This window comes from Temnothorax longispinosus, chromosome 10 (assembly GCF_030848805.1).
Source record: "Temnothorax longispinosus isolate EJ_2023e chromosome 10, Tlon_JGU_v1, whole genome shotgun sequence".
NCBI classification, from domain to species: domain Eukaryota; kingdom Metazoa; phylum Arthropoda; class Insecta; order Hymenoptera; family Formicidae; genus Temnothorax; species Temnothorax longispinosus.
In genome coordinates this window covers 20,591,185-20,606,378 of record NC_092367.1, presented here as the reverse complement: position 1 = coordinate 20,606,378, position 15,194 = coordinate 20,591,185, and the positions used below count along the sequence as shown (strand labels likewise).

At 37.4% G+C, this 15,194-nt stretch overlaps 4 protein-coding genes and 1 long non-coding RNA gene across 10 annotated transcripts in view; 2 read left to right on the top strand and 3 right to left on the bottom strand.

Moving 5' to 3' along the window:
- LOC139820973 (follistatin-A-like) overlaps positions 1-4,519 on the top strand; it is a 28,149-nt gene extending 23,630 nt beyond the window's left edge. For all 4 annotated transcript variants that reach the window (XM_071791618.1, XM_071791615.1, XM_071791617.1 and 1 more), the window contains one exon: positions 715-4,519. In XM_071791618.1, the coding sequence (XP_071647719.1) occupies positions 715-827 (113 nt within the window). In that variant the 3' untranslated portion in view covers positions 828-4,519. The remainder of the gene's footprint in view (positions 1-714) is intronic.
- Positions 4,520-4,912: 393 nt separating this feature from the next.
- LOC139820977 (uncharacterized) lies at positions 4,913-7,331 on the bottom strand. Its single transcript, XR_011734153.1, has 3 exons — positions 7,195-7,331; positions 6,067-6,175; positions 4,913-5,651 (listed from the first exon to the last, which is right to left on the bottom strand). It is a non-coding gene; the product is annotated as an uncharacterized lncRNA (long non-coding RNA).
- LOC139820974 (putative GPI-anchor transamidase) lies at positions 6,697-9,298 on the top strand. The gene is made up of 4 exons (XM_071791620.1): positions 6,697-7,998; positions 8,106-8,711; positions 8,800-8,910; positions 9,024-9,298. Exons 1-4 carry the CDS (start codon positions 7,933-7,935, stop codon positions 9,258-9,260), a joined length of 1,020 nt encoding a protein of 339 aa, XP_071647721.1. The 5' UTR covers positions 6,697-7,932; the 3' UTR covers positions 9,261-9,298.
- An 809-nt stretch (positions 9,299-10,107) lies between these two features.
- Positions 10,108-13,878, bottom strand: LOC139820970 (chitinase-3-like protein 1). 3 transcript variants are annotated; one of them, XM_071791613.1, is made up of 6 exons: positions 13,742-13,878; positions 13,423-13,623; positions 11,981-12,044; positions 11,179-11,846; positions 10,780-11,072; positions 10,108-10,658 (listed from the first exon to the last, which is right to left on the bottom strand). In XM_071791613.1, the coding sequence occupies exons 3-6, from the start codon at positions 12,042-12,044 to the stop codon at positions 10,253-10,255; spliced, it is 1,431 nt and encodes a 476-aa protein (XP_071647714.1). In that variant the 5' UTR covers positions 13,423-13,623; positions 13,742-13,878; the 3' UTR covers positions 10,108-10,252. The 3 variants fall into 3 exon arrangements, with proteins under 3 accessions (XP_071647714.1, XP_071647713.1, XP_071647712.1); XM_071791612.1 differs by having other exon boundaries at positions 13,716-13,856; XM_071791611.1 differs by lacking the exons at positions 13,423-13,623; positions 13,742-13,878 and adding exons at positions 12,312-12,428; positions 12,666-12,912.
- Positions 13,879-13,980: 102 nt separating this feature from the next.
- On the bottom strand, positions 13,981-15,166 carry Mrpl54 (mitochondrial ribosomal protein L54). Its single transcript, XM_071791622.1, has 2 exons — positions 14,929-15,166; positions 13,981-14,429 (listed from the first exon to the last, which is right to left on the bottom strand). The coding sequence occupies exons 1-2, from the start codon at positions 15,023-15,025 to the stop codon at positions 14,125-14,127; spliced, it is 402 nt and encodes a 133-aa protein (XP_071647723.1). The 5' UTR covers positions 15,026-15,166; the 3' UTR covers positions 13,981-14,124.
- Between the last annotated feature and the right edge of the window lie 28 nt (positions 15,167-15,194).

The following is a 15,194-nucleotide window of genomic DNA, read 5'->3' as shown; positions in this document are numbered from 1 at the left end:
ACGTTCGTAATACGTCTCGTATTACGAAGCGATATTGTTTACAGATAATTTAGTGTCGTTGAATGAAACAGCCGAAACTACAATAGTATAAATCGACTGTTCCCAGGAGAACAGAAATGTCAAAATGATGTCAATTTGACCAAAAAATGACGAAATTAACATCATTTTTTTGTCAATATGACATCAAATTGATATCATTTTGACATTTCTGTTCTCCTTGGGTTATATCATATAGACTGAAGCGGCATATTCCTTAAAAAAAAAAAATATATATATATATATATATATATATATATATAAAAGGCAAAAAACCGGGCATGCCCGCGGAGTAATCGCTTCTGAAACGATAGAAAACACGTCAAGTTCTCCAAGTCTGAATAAGATTGTACATAATTCATTAATGACTTCATTTAATATTATTTTCTCTCCTTATGCAGTTTCACAATTTATTCCTGTGCTCACGCGATAAACAATAATCTTGACAAAAGTGCAAACGATTCTGATCACGATCGATGGTACGTGTAAAATCGCAGAGTATAATCATACTCATTCTCGTGTCACTTGATAAAAATATATACACATATAATATACATATACGTGGCCTGAATGTGTATTAACCTTACGGTTATTAAAACAGCAAGAAGATGCGAATTTTCAAAGTTACCACGTTTAATTCAACATTCGCCAATATTTTGTTTATTATATTTCTTACAGAGGAGGACGACGCTTCGAGCAACTACGGGGTTGATCTGGCGGATGAAGATACAAAAGTGAGTCATGCGTACGCCAAATCTCCTTATGGCCTCCATTCTATACCATTCTCGTAGCTGTAATGTTTTCATAGTTTGAAAAGCGATATTCAACGAAAAGCAACGGATGACAGTAACGATTCTATTTTAGTTTAGAAATCTAATAGGTGCTCATGTTCACAACGACCTGATGGAGGAATAATGAAGCGTGAATTTAGAGAATCGATATCGATGCGCGATGTATCCATTATTTCTTATTTGCGACAAATAGACGAGGCTCAACTCACAGAACTGAGAACGATTTAGCAAAATCATATTCTAGTTGCTTTAATTAAAAGCAAAATGGCAAAAGGAGGGTTATATCAAAATACTTGGAGACACTCACAGAAGACACTCGGTATTCTCCAAAAATGAAGAACCACTTGGGAAGCAGTTAGAAAACGGTTTATGTAACATAAACAATGTATTTATTTAACGTAAAAAATGTATTTATTTTAACTTTTAAGCTTTTATGAAATCTATATTATATAACTTAACCCACGATGCCATCATTCATTGTTTTCTCAACAGAAGAAGTATGGCGTAAATAAAGATCTCACACAATATTCCACACAAATTAAATGATCAGTCTTCTAAAAAGTGTACAATCACTTATCAACATATCGATAATTATATCGGCACGTGATTATTTCATCTTCCATTAATTGACACATTGGATTCTCTTGAGCTAACTATATCGTATGTATAGTTTGAGAATATGACGTGTAAGTGTATACGCATGTGTAGGTGTGGACACGTGCGTGTGTATATGCATGCATGCGTGCGTGCCTGCGCGCGTGTATTAGTGTATCGTATGACGTATTATAAAATAATATAAACGACCATAGAACGCGTGTGATAATACTTCTAAGACGCTCGCTTCGAGAGATACATTTAATAACTCGGAACGAATAGCAGTCTTTCGTATTATATGTTAATAGTAGCGATACACCAAAATTTTCACCAAGATAAATGCGCATGATGCAAATTTCAACAAGAATTTTAATAGCGTGCTTTTTACGTAGTTACATTACAAATTAATGGTTTTTAGAAAATTTACATTCGACAATGTGAGTAAATAGAATAAATAGAACTTTTCTAATTTTTCACGTATACTGATTTTACTATTATACATTTTTAATTAGAGGCTTTACTATTCATTTAGCAAGATATTTGACAATAGAGTATTAAAAATTTCAAATAATAATATTAATACCGATCAAATTTTCGTTATAAAAAAAGTAGATGTTAAAATAAACAAATCAGCAATTTAATCCTACGGACTCTAATATATATTCCACGAAATACATATATTCTTTTGTGTGTGTGTGTGTGTGTGAGTGTGTATGTGTGTGTACATACATATAAAATATATTGTATATTATATTATATTATATTACATTATATTATACATGTTAGAAATCCTCTAATCTAATATATGCCAATGATAAATGTCGCGATACATTAACAAAATAAAAGAGTAACGTGTCTTTCTTTAATAGATATTTTGATGAAATAAGAATAAAAAATAGTCGGGAGAATATGACTTCGAGCATTATTATTACAAGTAGAAGAATAGCAGGTACATAATCGAATAATAAAATAATTAAGGATTCTTGATAATAATAAGAACATAAAAGAAAAATTGGCAATAAGAGAGTCGATGCGTCATTTTATAATAATTAATATTATGAACAACAAATGATATTAGATGAACAAAAACTTTTATTTTCCACACTATGAACATGTAACTTTCACATATAACCCTGTCTCTTTATCGTCCCTTCTCCCTCTCTCCCACCCTTCCTCCCCCCCCCCTCCTCTCTCTCAGCGGAATTAAACGAAGCATCATTAAAGTTATTCTAAAAGATGCACATTTATAATATTCTTTGACATCCAAACCAATTAAATGGTCAATATATTACGTAAAACTTTCCATCTCAAGAGAGCTATAGCTGTTATTATGTTCAACTGAATACTACGTGCGTTACAGTATCACAACATTCGGGGAAACGTACGTCATAACTTCATAAGATTGTAAGATTAGCACAAAACGCGAAAATGTCTCCCAAAAGTAGGATATTAGATAGACAAGCAACTTAATTGATATAAGTCAGTATTTATTATATACTTAATTGTGCACGACGAAAGATGATTGACACAGCGAACGTGTATGGACGATCGAAGATGGTTATGTCATATAACGAATCCTTATCAATTTACCACAAAAAAGAATTTTATAACGCATTACTAATTTTAATTGTTATACGCAATACGTAGTGTCCTTTCTATTTATTCGAAATAACAACACATCGACACCCAGATAGCACAGCTGATCTTTATGAATTCAAAAAGATCTGAATCTGATCTTTATGAATTCATAAAGATCAACTGTGCTATCTGGGCAGTGTCCTCAGATGCGGCATCAGCTGACATCTTGAAAATCTGATCAATCTTGGATTCAACGTGCAAATAAATATATATATGTATATATTTTTTTATATTAATTTCCTATCTCTAGTTTAACCCTGCAACCGTACACTCTTTTTCGGCACCCACTAACGATTCATATGGAAACGTTTGCGTCCGCGGCATATTAAACAATTTCTAAAACTTTACCAAAAATTCTGAAAAAATTCATATAGGTATTCCTTGAGATCTTAATTATAAGTTTAAACAATAATAATATTATAAAATTAATTTTGCACGTATTAATTTAATCGTTGAACCTTTGAAAAATATTACACAGTTAAAATGCCGAGGACGCACGCGACCCGCATGTGCAGTTGCAGGGTTAATAACGCATACTTTTGCTATATTAGCTTAGTGTTAGCACTTATCGATGCAACAGACCGTACACGTTACATTTTTCACCTTACAGCCAGGTTTTTTTCGACGTGGGCATCATCGATCGTCCAAATGCTTCCGTCCTAGCCTTTACGTATAAATGGTATTTATGTAATAATAATCGTACTTAATTTATTTTAGTTTATGAACAAATCTGGTTTTATAATCTATCAAGCGATTATTTTGCTCGAACCTATAATGTAAACATAAATCTGTTGGGAATGAAAATCAATGTAATCTTACTTGCTAGAACAATGAAAAATAAAAAATGGAAAATTAATATAATATTAACTAAACGTTCAAAATTGAATAATTAAAATGTTGAAAAATGTCAGTCGTGTAACATAGAAATTATTCGATTATCAATTGACAATCATTTCGAGTTTCTAGTGCTGTTAATTACAATTTGTGTCTTCATTCCCAATACTGATAATAGGTCATAACTTGGGAAGCGATAGACGTTGCGCGGAATTACCTGAGCAAATATCGAGATATTTAAAGTCAGATCAAGTCGAAATCGGTCATTACGCGACCACCGTATTAATATATAGATAAATAATGAGAAGCCAAAAACATGTGCTCTAATTTAAGGTAATACGATCGCGATTTTGCCTATGGCTAGGAACATATTATCAAATTGTAACGTGAACGAATCATACGTCATAACATAACTTTACACGTAAGAACGTACATAAAGCGATCATAAAGTAAACAAACTCCGAGATTCCGCGTGCATCTACAAAAGATGTAACAAATTTACGAGAAATGTCACACAAGCAGGATAATCTATTATTTTTAATGTCTAAGTTTCAAAATGCTTTATCTAGGCCGTAACAAATTAATTAACTTATAAAAATATAGATGAATAAATACATATAAATATATACACAGACAGAGAAAGAGAGAGAGAGAGAGAGAGAGAGAGAGAGAGAGAGAGAGAGAGACTGTCATTAGAAAGTTTAGTTCAACGTCGGAAATATGTTTCTCATATAAAAGAAAAAGGAGAAATATTCCATTTTATAATTATAATCTGGAAAAAAATTCCTTCTCACAGAACTATAAGACTCGAATTATTTTTTAAATTTGTCCAAACATTATTGAAATAACAATAAAACATTGTGCGAGGCTGTTCTTTTTCCTTTCTTTTTCTTTCACAAATATTTTCCTCCTTTTGACGTGAGAAATATGCTCTTAAAGTTAAGCCTACAAATTCATTGATCAACTTGAAATCTGTTTCTTTTGTCTTTTTTAAACTAAACATTAAAATTCTTTAAAATAAAACTCACATCCATTAAGAACTTAAATAGGTTTCTTTTTATTTTCTTTCATCATCTTTAAAGCTTCGACAAAAACTAGATAAATTTTCATATAATTTCGAAACTTGGACGCATCAACACACAGTCATTGCAAATTTGTATTAAGAAAAATATCGATCCTGACGTAGTCAAAGAATTCTCCGAGTATAGAAAAATAAAATAGTAACACGTGTAATAATAGTAATAATGTCGGGCAACCATTGTATATAAAAATATATATATATAATATATATACATACAAAATTGTGCTAAATGCACGTCGGCAATATGCCGAATTTATTATATATGTATGTACTATGTATGTGGTAAGCGAAACAATATTCTTTTCAGAAAAACGAGCAGATTTTGTTTTTAAATAAAAATCTAATAAAATCAGAAAAAATCTGTTAAAAATCAACATCTCTGAAAAAGGTACGAAATGTTATAATCCGTGCCCACAGTAGCCCAGTGCCACTAGCTATTCTGTAATTTGTTATGCTGTCGTTATGTGTTCAAAAGAATGTGGCTACAGATCTTATTTGAATCTAATCTAGATAACCTAGCGGCACTGCGATCCTAAATAGGGGGATCAGAAATCGAGTAAAATTCACACGCGAGTAAAATTCCGTACATCAGATTAAAATAAAGGTTAATTTGAGACATTCTTACCTGTACGATTACGAGTAGCGCCCGAGTTGTACGTACGTATACCTACCGTAATCTGTAAAAATACAAATGCAAAAATTATAAATTACAGTAGCACCTAAAATAATTAATATTTTTGAAAATAATTATTTCGCGCATCACATCAAAAGGTACGTATATATGTGGAAGGGTAAAAGCCACAGTGGTGTAAGTCAAACTTTTTATAAGATATTGGCGCTTGTATGCAATATGCATAGATGCCATGCAATCTATACAATATATAAATTGCATAATCTATATATTTCACGAGCATATATATATATACCATTATCTATATAGGTATACATATTATAACACGTTCCCCGAAAACTAACAAGTATCTTTTCTCCTAAAAATCCTCCCTTTTTTATACAAACAATCTAAATAAATAGAAATAACCGATTAATTCGGTTAATTCAAGTGTAATAAATAATAATCAATAATATACGTACTCGATGCTCGATGATCGCTGCCCGCTGGATGCTTGCATCTTCTTCTCTTCTCTTACTCTCGTTCCTTCTCGCAATGCGTCTTCTTCATAGCATCGTGACACACGCACACCTGCACACGCGTTATTATTATTATTATTATTAGTAGTAGTAGTAGTAGTAATAGAAGTATTTTATTATATTATATACGCGAAAACATGGGTAATTATTATAAGTTGATTACAATCTCGCGCGTGTCATAAAACCTAAAATATATATTTCTAATTTCTCATAGAAATACTTACACGACGATCGTTTTGCACAGCAAATTCTGTTTTTCCAACATATCGTATGTATGTACATACACACATACGTGACAAACACCTGTCATATCGAATGTCACATCATCGCGACGAAATGAGAATAACAAAAACTGAAAGTAATAGCGCGCGCGCGCGCGCGCGCGAAAGAGAGAGAGAGATACCCATACCCATACCCATACCCGGCCGCGAAATCTAGCAAGTTACTAACAATAAGTTACTCTTGATTTCCATGGCATATATGTGGAATGCGCGTACGCGCGTTTCTGTCAATCAAATGGCGCACCAATACGTATTAATGCATGAAAACTAACGGTAAGAGTAACGAAAAGAGAATACGAAAATCGCGCGGACAATGCGGACAACGGACATCCACATCCACATCCACAACCACTACGGAGTACGGACTGTACGGAGTACAGTTTTCGGCGCGCGAATTCGCGGAATGCGACATCGGCGGCGGCCGGCGAAAATAAAAATCAATAATCGTGTTGCGTCGCCGCCTACCGGCGACCATTGCGACCTGCGAGTGGAAAGTTACCGACAAGCGGTCCTACAATATCAATAGTACGCTATATAGCCCAAAGGTGGGACTGAAGGCCCTCCAACCGGAGTTAATAACCTCAAAAAAAAAAAAAAAAAAAAAAACAATATCAATAGAGTACGTATGTATGTATGTTTTCGTCTCTTCAGTGACTTTTCAGCAGCAACCCGATTAATTTTTATCGTTTAACTACATTCATCAACTACTCCTGTGTATACTCATACGGTACGTCTTCAGTTTATATATATATATTTAAACTTTACAGAGAGAGAGAGAACCTAACCTAACCTGAGACCTGAGAGCGGCCTGGGGGCCTGGGCCATCCCTTTGATCTTTCTTGATGTTGATCTTTCTGAAGAATCTGAAGCGCGGTGAAGCCGGCGGAAGGCGGAAGGCGGAAGGTCGCCGTTTCAGCCTGCCCTGGCCCTCTGAGAAAGTGGACGTCAACTATATAGTTCAAATATATACTTCCGAGAAGAGTTTTAGATTAGATGAGATGAATAGATGAGTTAAACACTAAAGTCAAGGACCGACAACGACACGCATCTCGAGTCTCGACCATGATGATGATGGACTATCTTCCATCGCCATCCAGTCAATCCAGTGTATAAGTACTGTGTATAGACATCCGGTGAATGGTGCGTCGACGTGGTTGAAAAGTGCAGTGCTCTCGACGCGCGTTTCTCATTCTTAATTCTCAATATTCTCATTCGATTGGATTCGCTCTTGTAAATTTGTAATTTTGTGTGCACGTTTCGAAAATACGACACATACGTGTAATGTACCTATGTACGCTGTACGGAATGATAAAACCGCCGCCGAGTGAAATCGAGTTTAATGTTGGAACTGTTGGAAGATAAGATTCGAATGCAATCCAGTCGCAGTCTATCGAGTCTAGGACGTGCGGGGGGTGTGCGGCAACCACTTTAGTCTGTGATATCTGTGCAGCAGATCTGTGTAATCGAAAGCTAACCTAATACTATAGAAAAATTTGGGATAAATTTGGGAAAAATCTAAAGCTTGAAGATGCATTTATTGACATCTTGTACGGCGACACTGATATCTCTTCTAGTATCGTGTCATACGTGGGCGGTACGCATAGGTCTTTTTTGCATTTAATTCTTTAAGCAATTTAATTCTTAAATTTTTATGGTGTTTCCCCCGGACCAGACTGTTTATTACACGTGTTACATTTTTAGGTAGCGGATAACTTTGCGAAAACTGAACATTCCAACAATTGGGCAGTATTGGTCGATACGTCGCGTTTCTGGTTCAACTATCGACACGTTGCAAATGTTTTATCTATTTACCGAAGTGTCAAACGTTTAGGAATACCAGATTCACAAATCATTCTTATGATAGCCGACGATATGGCGTGCAATCCTAGGAATCCTAGACCAGCGACTGTTTTCAACAATATTAAGCAGCATATCAATGTTTATGGCGACGATGTGGAAGTCGACTATAGAGGGTACGAAGTGACGGTCGAAAATTTTGTTCGACTGCTGACTGGACGCTTAGCTCAGGAAACTCCAAGATCAAAAAAGCTATTGACGGACGAAGGTTCAAACATCTTAATTTATTTAACTGGCCATGGTGGTAATGGATTTTTAAAGTTCCAAGATTCTGAAGAAATCACTAGTCAAGAGTTGGGGGATGCGTTGGAGCAAATGTGGCAAAAACGAAGATACCATGAAATTTTATTCGTGGTTGACACTTGTCAAGCGAGTTCGATGTACGAGAAATTTTATTCTCCAAACATATTGGCGGTCGCTTCTAGCTTAGTAGGAGAAGATTCACTTTCTGTAAGTACACGTTTCTGCGGTATCGTTGTACGTAAAAGGCTCTGCTACAACCATCGCGATCTATTTTAAATACTCGTCATATTTGCAGCATCATGTGGATCCTGCCATTGGTGTTTACATTATAGATCGATACACTTATTATGCGTTGAACTTCTTGGAAAAAGTCGAACCGTCTAGTACTAAAACATTGGGTGAATTTGTAAGTGTCTTACGTGCGCGCACTGTACGTACGCTCGCTGTACGGCCAACGTTTCCGTTTTCTTCTTTACCATCGTGCGTACGTGAGATTAATATCTTTTTCTTTGTTTTCAGTTGAAAGTATGTCCAAGAGATTATTGTCTATCTACAGTGGGTGTAAGAAGAGATTTGTTTAGAAGGGATCCAGATAAAGTACCAGTAACAGATTTTTTTGGCTCACTTAGGCCTGTAGAACTTACTGCGAACATAATGAATATTTTACCTGTTAAATCTAATCGTACAAAAACTGAAGAATCTGAAAACAAGTATAATTATGTTGCACAATTTCCCCAAGTATCTCAGTATACATGAGTAAAAAGAATAAACGAAATGTTTCTTGTGCATAAATACATTTGGTGTAATTTTAATTTGTTATTTGGAAAGATAATTATCTATAATAGAGAAGACGATGAAATCTAAATTATCCACGTCATTGTCACGTTGTGTGGTTGACCCGTCTCTGACTGCGAATGACGCGTAATGCACTCCTATCAATTTAGTGGAAAACAGGTTGCAGATGTGCATCTTTTATCTGTGGCTTCTAGTATCTCCTATATGTGTATGTAGTACATGCATACGTGACACAGCAAAAATTCCATACAAGTACTTGAGAGAGAGATCCATTTAACTGCGGCAAGTTTTATCGTTGCAAGCACACGTGTGACATACCAATGGCATATTATTGTCAACCAGGATTAATGCTCTCCAATATGCGTATGTACATAATACCAATAGTATATATTTTGCTCAATTTGTCTCGCTTGAGATGTATATGAAAAACATAGTATCGTAATAATAGTCGCAGTCGCTGTTGCAGATGTGTGAAATTTACAAATTAAGAATCTAACGTTTTAAAAATGCCTGAGTTTGCAATATAAAGATTTATAAAAGAATTACCGATAATTTAACTTGAAAAATTTTCTAGCTGTTACACCGTAGCGCTACGTTAAGCGCAAGAGAATCTTCAGTGAAGTAAATAGATTCACTTATACATTGATTACATATTTTATATCGGGTACGTGCACGATCCTATACAGCTTTACTATGATGATAATCGTTTGGATGGATCATATGATAGAATGACTCTTATGGACTTAATTGTAAACACACATGCAAACAAATATTGTGCATTATTACAAAGAGGAAGAATGTGGAAAAATAACTTAATATTTGATTATATTTACATAAGAGATATACAGAAACACATCTGTTTATTATGTTTCAGGCTGTATGACAAGTGGTAAGGTAACATCGTAGAAGCGTTACATAGCACGGTACTCTGTTACCGTTTATTATCGTTATAATTAGTGGCATCCGTCAACGAGATGTTTGTGATTACAACCATTGATTCGAGGATCGAAGACTGTTCCACTTGAGCACGTGAATTTTTGTATTTGGTAAACGCCATTGACATTGTAGCACAGATAGAATACGCTGCAATCTTGTTCATCGCGGACGTAGCCTTCTTTCTTGCAAATACCACTGGGAGGTGCAGTCACCGGTGGTTGGGTCGTTTGCGGAGGTTGCGTCGTTTGCGGAGGTTGCTCAGTCGGCTTAGGCAGTTCTCCTCCCCTTAATCCGGCATTCAATGTTTTCAGCAGAGGATACTTTTCGCCGCAGTTGCCGAAAAAGTCGTCAGTCTCGATACTCCACAACATTGCGCCACCAAGACCCAAGGAGTTGATGTAGGCAGTTTTTTCAGTAAGAGAACTGGGAGTAGATTGAATGGATAGAAATTAAACGAGAAATACGTAAGAATTGTTTCGAGGTAGGTACACAAAAAGATGCGAAAGAGTGAAAGAGAGGAGAGCCAATTTAAGAGTACACTTACGTTACATCATCGTAGCCAACCCATTGATCGCCCTTGTAAGCGTATGGAGCGCGATGCTCTTGGTGACGAACAACGGTCCAGCCACCCTGCTTAAAGAACTCGCAGATCTCGTTGTATCCGAGCATTCCACGCTCGCGAGTGTACGGGCCGGCAGCAGCAGGTCCGGTGGTAGGTGCTCCAAGGCCGTTCTGACTCTTGTCGGCGAGAGTGAAGGCCCTACCGTAGAACGGCACCCCGAGGATTAGTTTCTCGGCCGGACAGCCACTGTCCAACCAATAGCGTACGGACGCGTCCTACGAGAATAAATTGTTTTTTCCCCCTTAGAAAAGCCGCCGCGCGCGTTCGTTTCCACCGAGAAATGTAATGACTGTCGAAAAACGACTGGAGAAAAAGACTCACGACGTTAAGCTTAAGATCATTTCCAGACTCGTCCTTGCGCTTGTAAAGTGGAGCGTTGTGACCGGTTACTTTCTCCCAAGCGCCATGGAGATCATACGCCATAATGTTGATGAAGTGCAGATATTTGGACATTGCGGCGATATCGTAGGACTTGGAGGCGGAAGGCTCGGCAGCGGCGACGGCAGCACTGAGAATAAGTCCATGTTTATCGAATTCGGTTCTGAGTTCCTTGAGCACGCTTATATAGTTTTGCACATCCTCTGGCTTCCCACCACGCTGATTCGGGTACTCCCAATCGAAGTCGAAGCCATCGAAATTGTATTTCTTTACAAATTCAACGACGTTCTTGACGAATCGAGCACGAATAGTCGGATTGGCGACGACAGCCGAGTATTTGGCGGATCCCTCGTTCCATCCGCCGATAGCGATGAGCGTTTTCGTCTCGGGGCTCTGTTCGCGAAGCTTATTAAATCTGCCAAAGCCGTCCTTGCCCCAATTGTCGGGAAGATCTTGCCACGAATCTAAAACTCGGACGTCGCCTTCCGTACTAATGCCGACGAAAGTATAGATCAGGTGTGTGCAAAGATTCGGCTGAATGTAAGAAATGTCAAATTTGCCACCAGAAGGTCGGTAAACGGCCCAGCTACCGAAGTAGCATACAATCTTTTCTGAAAAAGATCAGCGAAACATATATGTTACTGATTTACCGATTTGCTGTGGACGGGGAGAGGGGGAGCGGTCCTCTTCTTTTTAATCTTTAATCTGATTCGAATCTTTAATTGATATATGCATATACACTTACTTTCCGAGTCGGCAGCCGAAGCCAAAGCAGCTAACGCCGCGAAAACGAGTATCCAACGATTCATCTGCAAAAACGCGAAGACGTCATCGTCATCGAGATGAACGTAAATCTATGTGAGACGCTTTACGTTCTTGAAATCTTTTTTTTTTCTTTTGCACTTTTAAAAGCATATAATATATGTATATATTAAGCGCTGGATTAAACATCCATTACGTTTCGTTTCCCGCGATCCTATCCTATATACTTTTGGAAACGTGCGAAAATCATAGTCAAAAATCAAAAGCCAAGATCTCTATACGAGTCCGATAATCGCGGAGTACATTGTCCTTACCTCGTAACCAGGGTCAGCTCCTTCGATAGTACTTGGCAACGCAATACCAAAATTCCATTCGCGCACGCGATATATATATATAGACATATACTGCATCAAAAGCAGTGCACGTTTTATCTGTTTGATCATTATAATGCGATAAATGTAAATACAATTCATTCATGCGTACACAAATGTACATATACATCTACGTATTACCAAGATGAAAGGCTTTCGAAAAAACACAGGTGTGCGCGCTTACGACGTTACGTAATTTTGTTCGATAAACACTTGCTTCTATTGATTTTATTGATTAATCCGTAGATCTGATCCGGACACCTGTGCCATTCAGCCATTCTTGTCAAGTAGAAATACCTCGCGCGTATAAGAGTGCAGCGTGTTATTCAATGGAAATTTTATTCTCATGCACCTGATCCACTTGACTTATTGAACGCGCCGTACGCGCATAATGAGAAGGGTCAAAGGGATTATTCGATCAGCATTTTGTACTACAGAGATTATAATCGAACGTTCGGGTGTATCATTTATATTTCTGTACGTTCTCATCCTTATCCCTTAGTTGGCTCGTCACCACTTCTCTTTTGCTGCGTTATGTCGTCGCAAACGTCTGCCACGTAAATATCCCGCGAGTACAAAACATTAATTATCCGATATCATTGTATAAATTTGCATTCGATCTCACGTACCAAGTAATACGTCAACAAATTGTGCCTAACGAGTGTGTGAATAACGCACAGATCGCCCGACGCGGTGTATACGTGGTAAAAACAGTGATGAAGAGAGATGTACATATTTATATTGTATTAAATCGCAAATAAGGCAAGTAAGGCGTCGTTGGTGATGGCATGCATTTTAGATGAGATAATGCATATATTATATACGTGCGCATATATTATACATATAATTTGATAAGCGCATATAGCCAACGACGTAACGGCTAGAAGCTAGAGCAGGATATAGAATGTAGAATCCAGTTACAAATTCTTGGCCCTCCTTCGATCGTTCGGTCCTCAAACTTTGTACTGTGAAAAATCTTCCGTGTGAAAAGGCCGTATGAAAAGCGATACGGCCACGATGACGATACAGAATACGAAAACGATATATTAATTACCTTGAAATTAATTGCTATATACTTAGTCGCCAGACAGTTTCTTCGTTAGAGACCGATTACAATGGATACAACGAATAGCACAGGCACTGCCCGACGTTACAACCTGTCCCAGTTGATAAAATACTCGTACAGAAGAAAGATTCATCGGCGTAGTCTTTTTATGTACCTAGATATCTTCCTAATAGGATATTTTTTCAATAGCTAAAACAACGAAATGTTAAATCACTTAATCGTGATAACACTTTGTCGTGTACTTTCTCATCATTGGTCGTACGGGTCGTACAACACTCAACGTTATCAGTAATGACTAATGACGAACCCATTCTCACGTAACAGCTGAATACTACCAATGGCGAGTAAGCTCGTTGTCATGTATTTAATTTAAGAAAGACGCTTATCACTTTGATAAACCATTCTAATATTCTAATGGTGATCGATCTCGCCCTAGTCCTCGACGACTACAACGATAAGCTATCTGCTACAAGATAAGCAAGTAAGTAAATGACACGATGCGATCAGCTTCTCAAGACAGGTGCGTTAACAACCAACGACGGAACGCTCGTTCATCTGACTTTTATTTGCCATTTTTATCAGCTCTTATATCGATTTACATTTTTACATTTTTCATGAACAAGTAAAAATTTTCGGCGCTCTTCTAAGATTATGTCAATGTGTTAAACGGCACTACTTTTACGAAAGTAGTTAAAACTTTCTAGTTGTACGTTCCTTATTGTTTCTCCTTAATCCAAGTAATCGCAACCTTCTCCAATACTGTTTTGTATTTGGATCCAATTCTTCCAAAGGTGGTGGGGGGCCAGTTCTGATGTTCCACAGCCAACTAGGATATTCGGAATCTGACTTTAACTCGACATCTTCTCCTCCCTCTTTGTAGATATTTGTACCGCACACATGAGTCAAGAGCCGGTTAACATCCGTTTCAACGGGTAATACTTTTTTTTCTATCGCAACCAATGTCTTCTTTGATTTCTTCACTCCCGGTCGGATCGCTAGAAAAAGTAAAAGGCGTAACTTTATCACAAACGTTACGTATACATTTTTTCTTTCAATCTAACCTAACGCACATTTTTAACACACGTGTAGCTTGTAGCTGTTGCTGTGGCCAGCTGTAACCAATATAGTGATAAACCTTTGTTATCGGTCATTCGCGCCGCGTACATATACACGTAAACGTAAGCTACGGTCCACTTCTCCTTCTTTCTTCATTGAAAGATTGAAACGTCAAGTGGACCGCACTGACCGCAGCCACAATCCACAATATCGATCGAGTTACACACATAACCTCAATTCTCGATGTGGCGACCCAGGTAGCAATTAATGTCTAAAAGACATCATAAAGACATCTTTAAGATTTCTGGCATCTTAAAGACATCTTTATGATGTCTTTTAGACATTAATGCTACCTGGGGAATGATCGGCAGGTTTGATCGAGTTTGATGAACGATGAAACGTACGAATCGATGCAACGATAACTTTCTAATCTCTTACCTGGTCCAGCGTATTCTTTCGTTTGTATCGTGTATCGAGCCGGTATTATGGAGTTTCTTGGCAAACGGAAAAGCCGGTAAACAACGGCGAGACTCATCGTGCGTACTTGCGTTGCGTGTTGCGTAGAGCCGTAGCCTTTAGGCTGAGTTTCCACATTTCCACTGATCAAGATCAAGGCTTTAAAAGGGTCGGCAGGATAGAGCTCTAGATCGACTGCGACCGCTACGACCTACGACGGCGGACCGGCGGACTCGGGTGGACGGCTA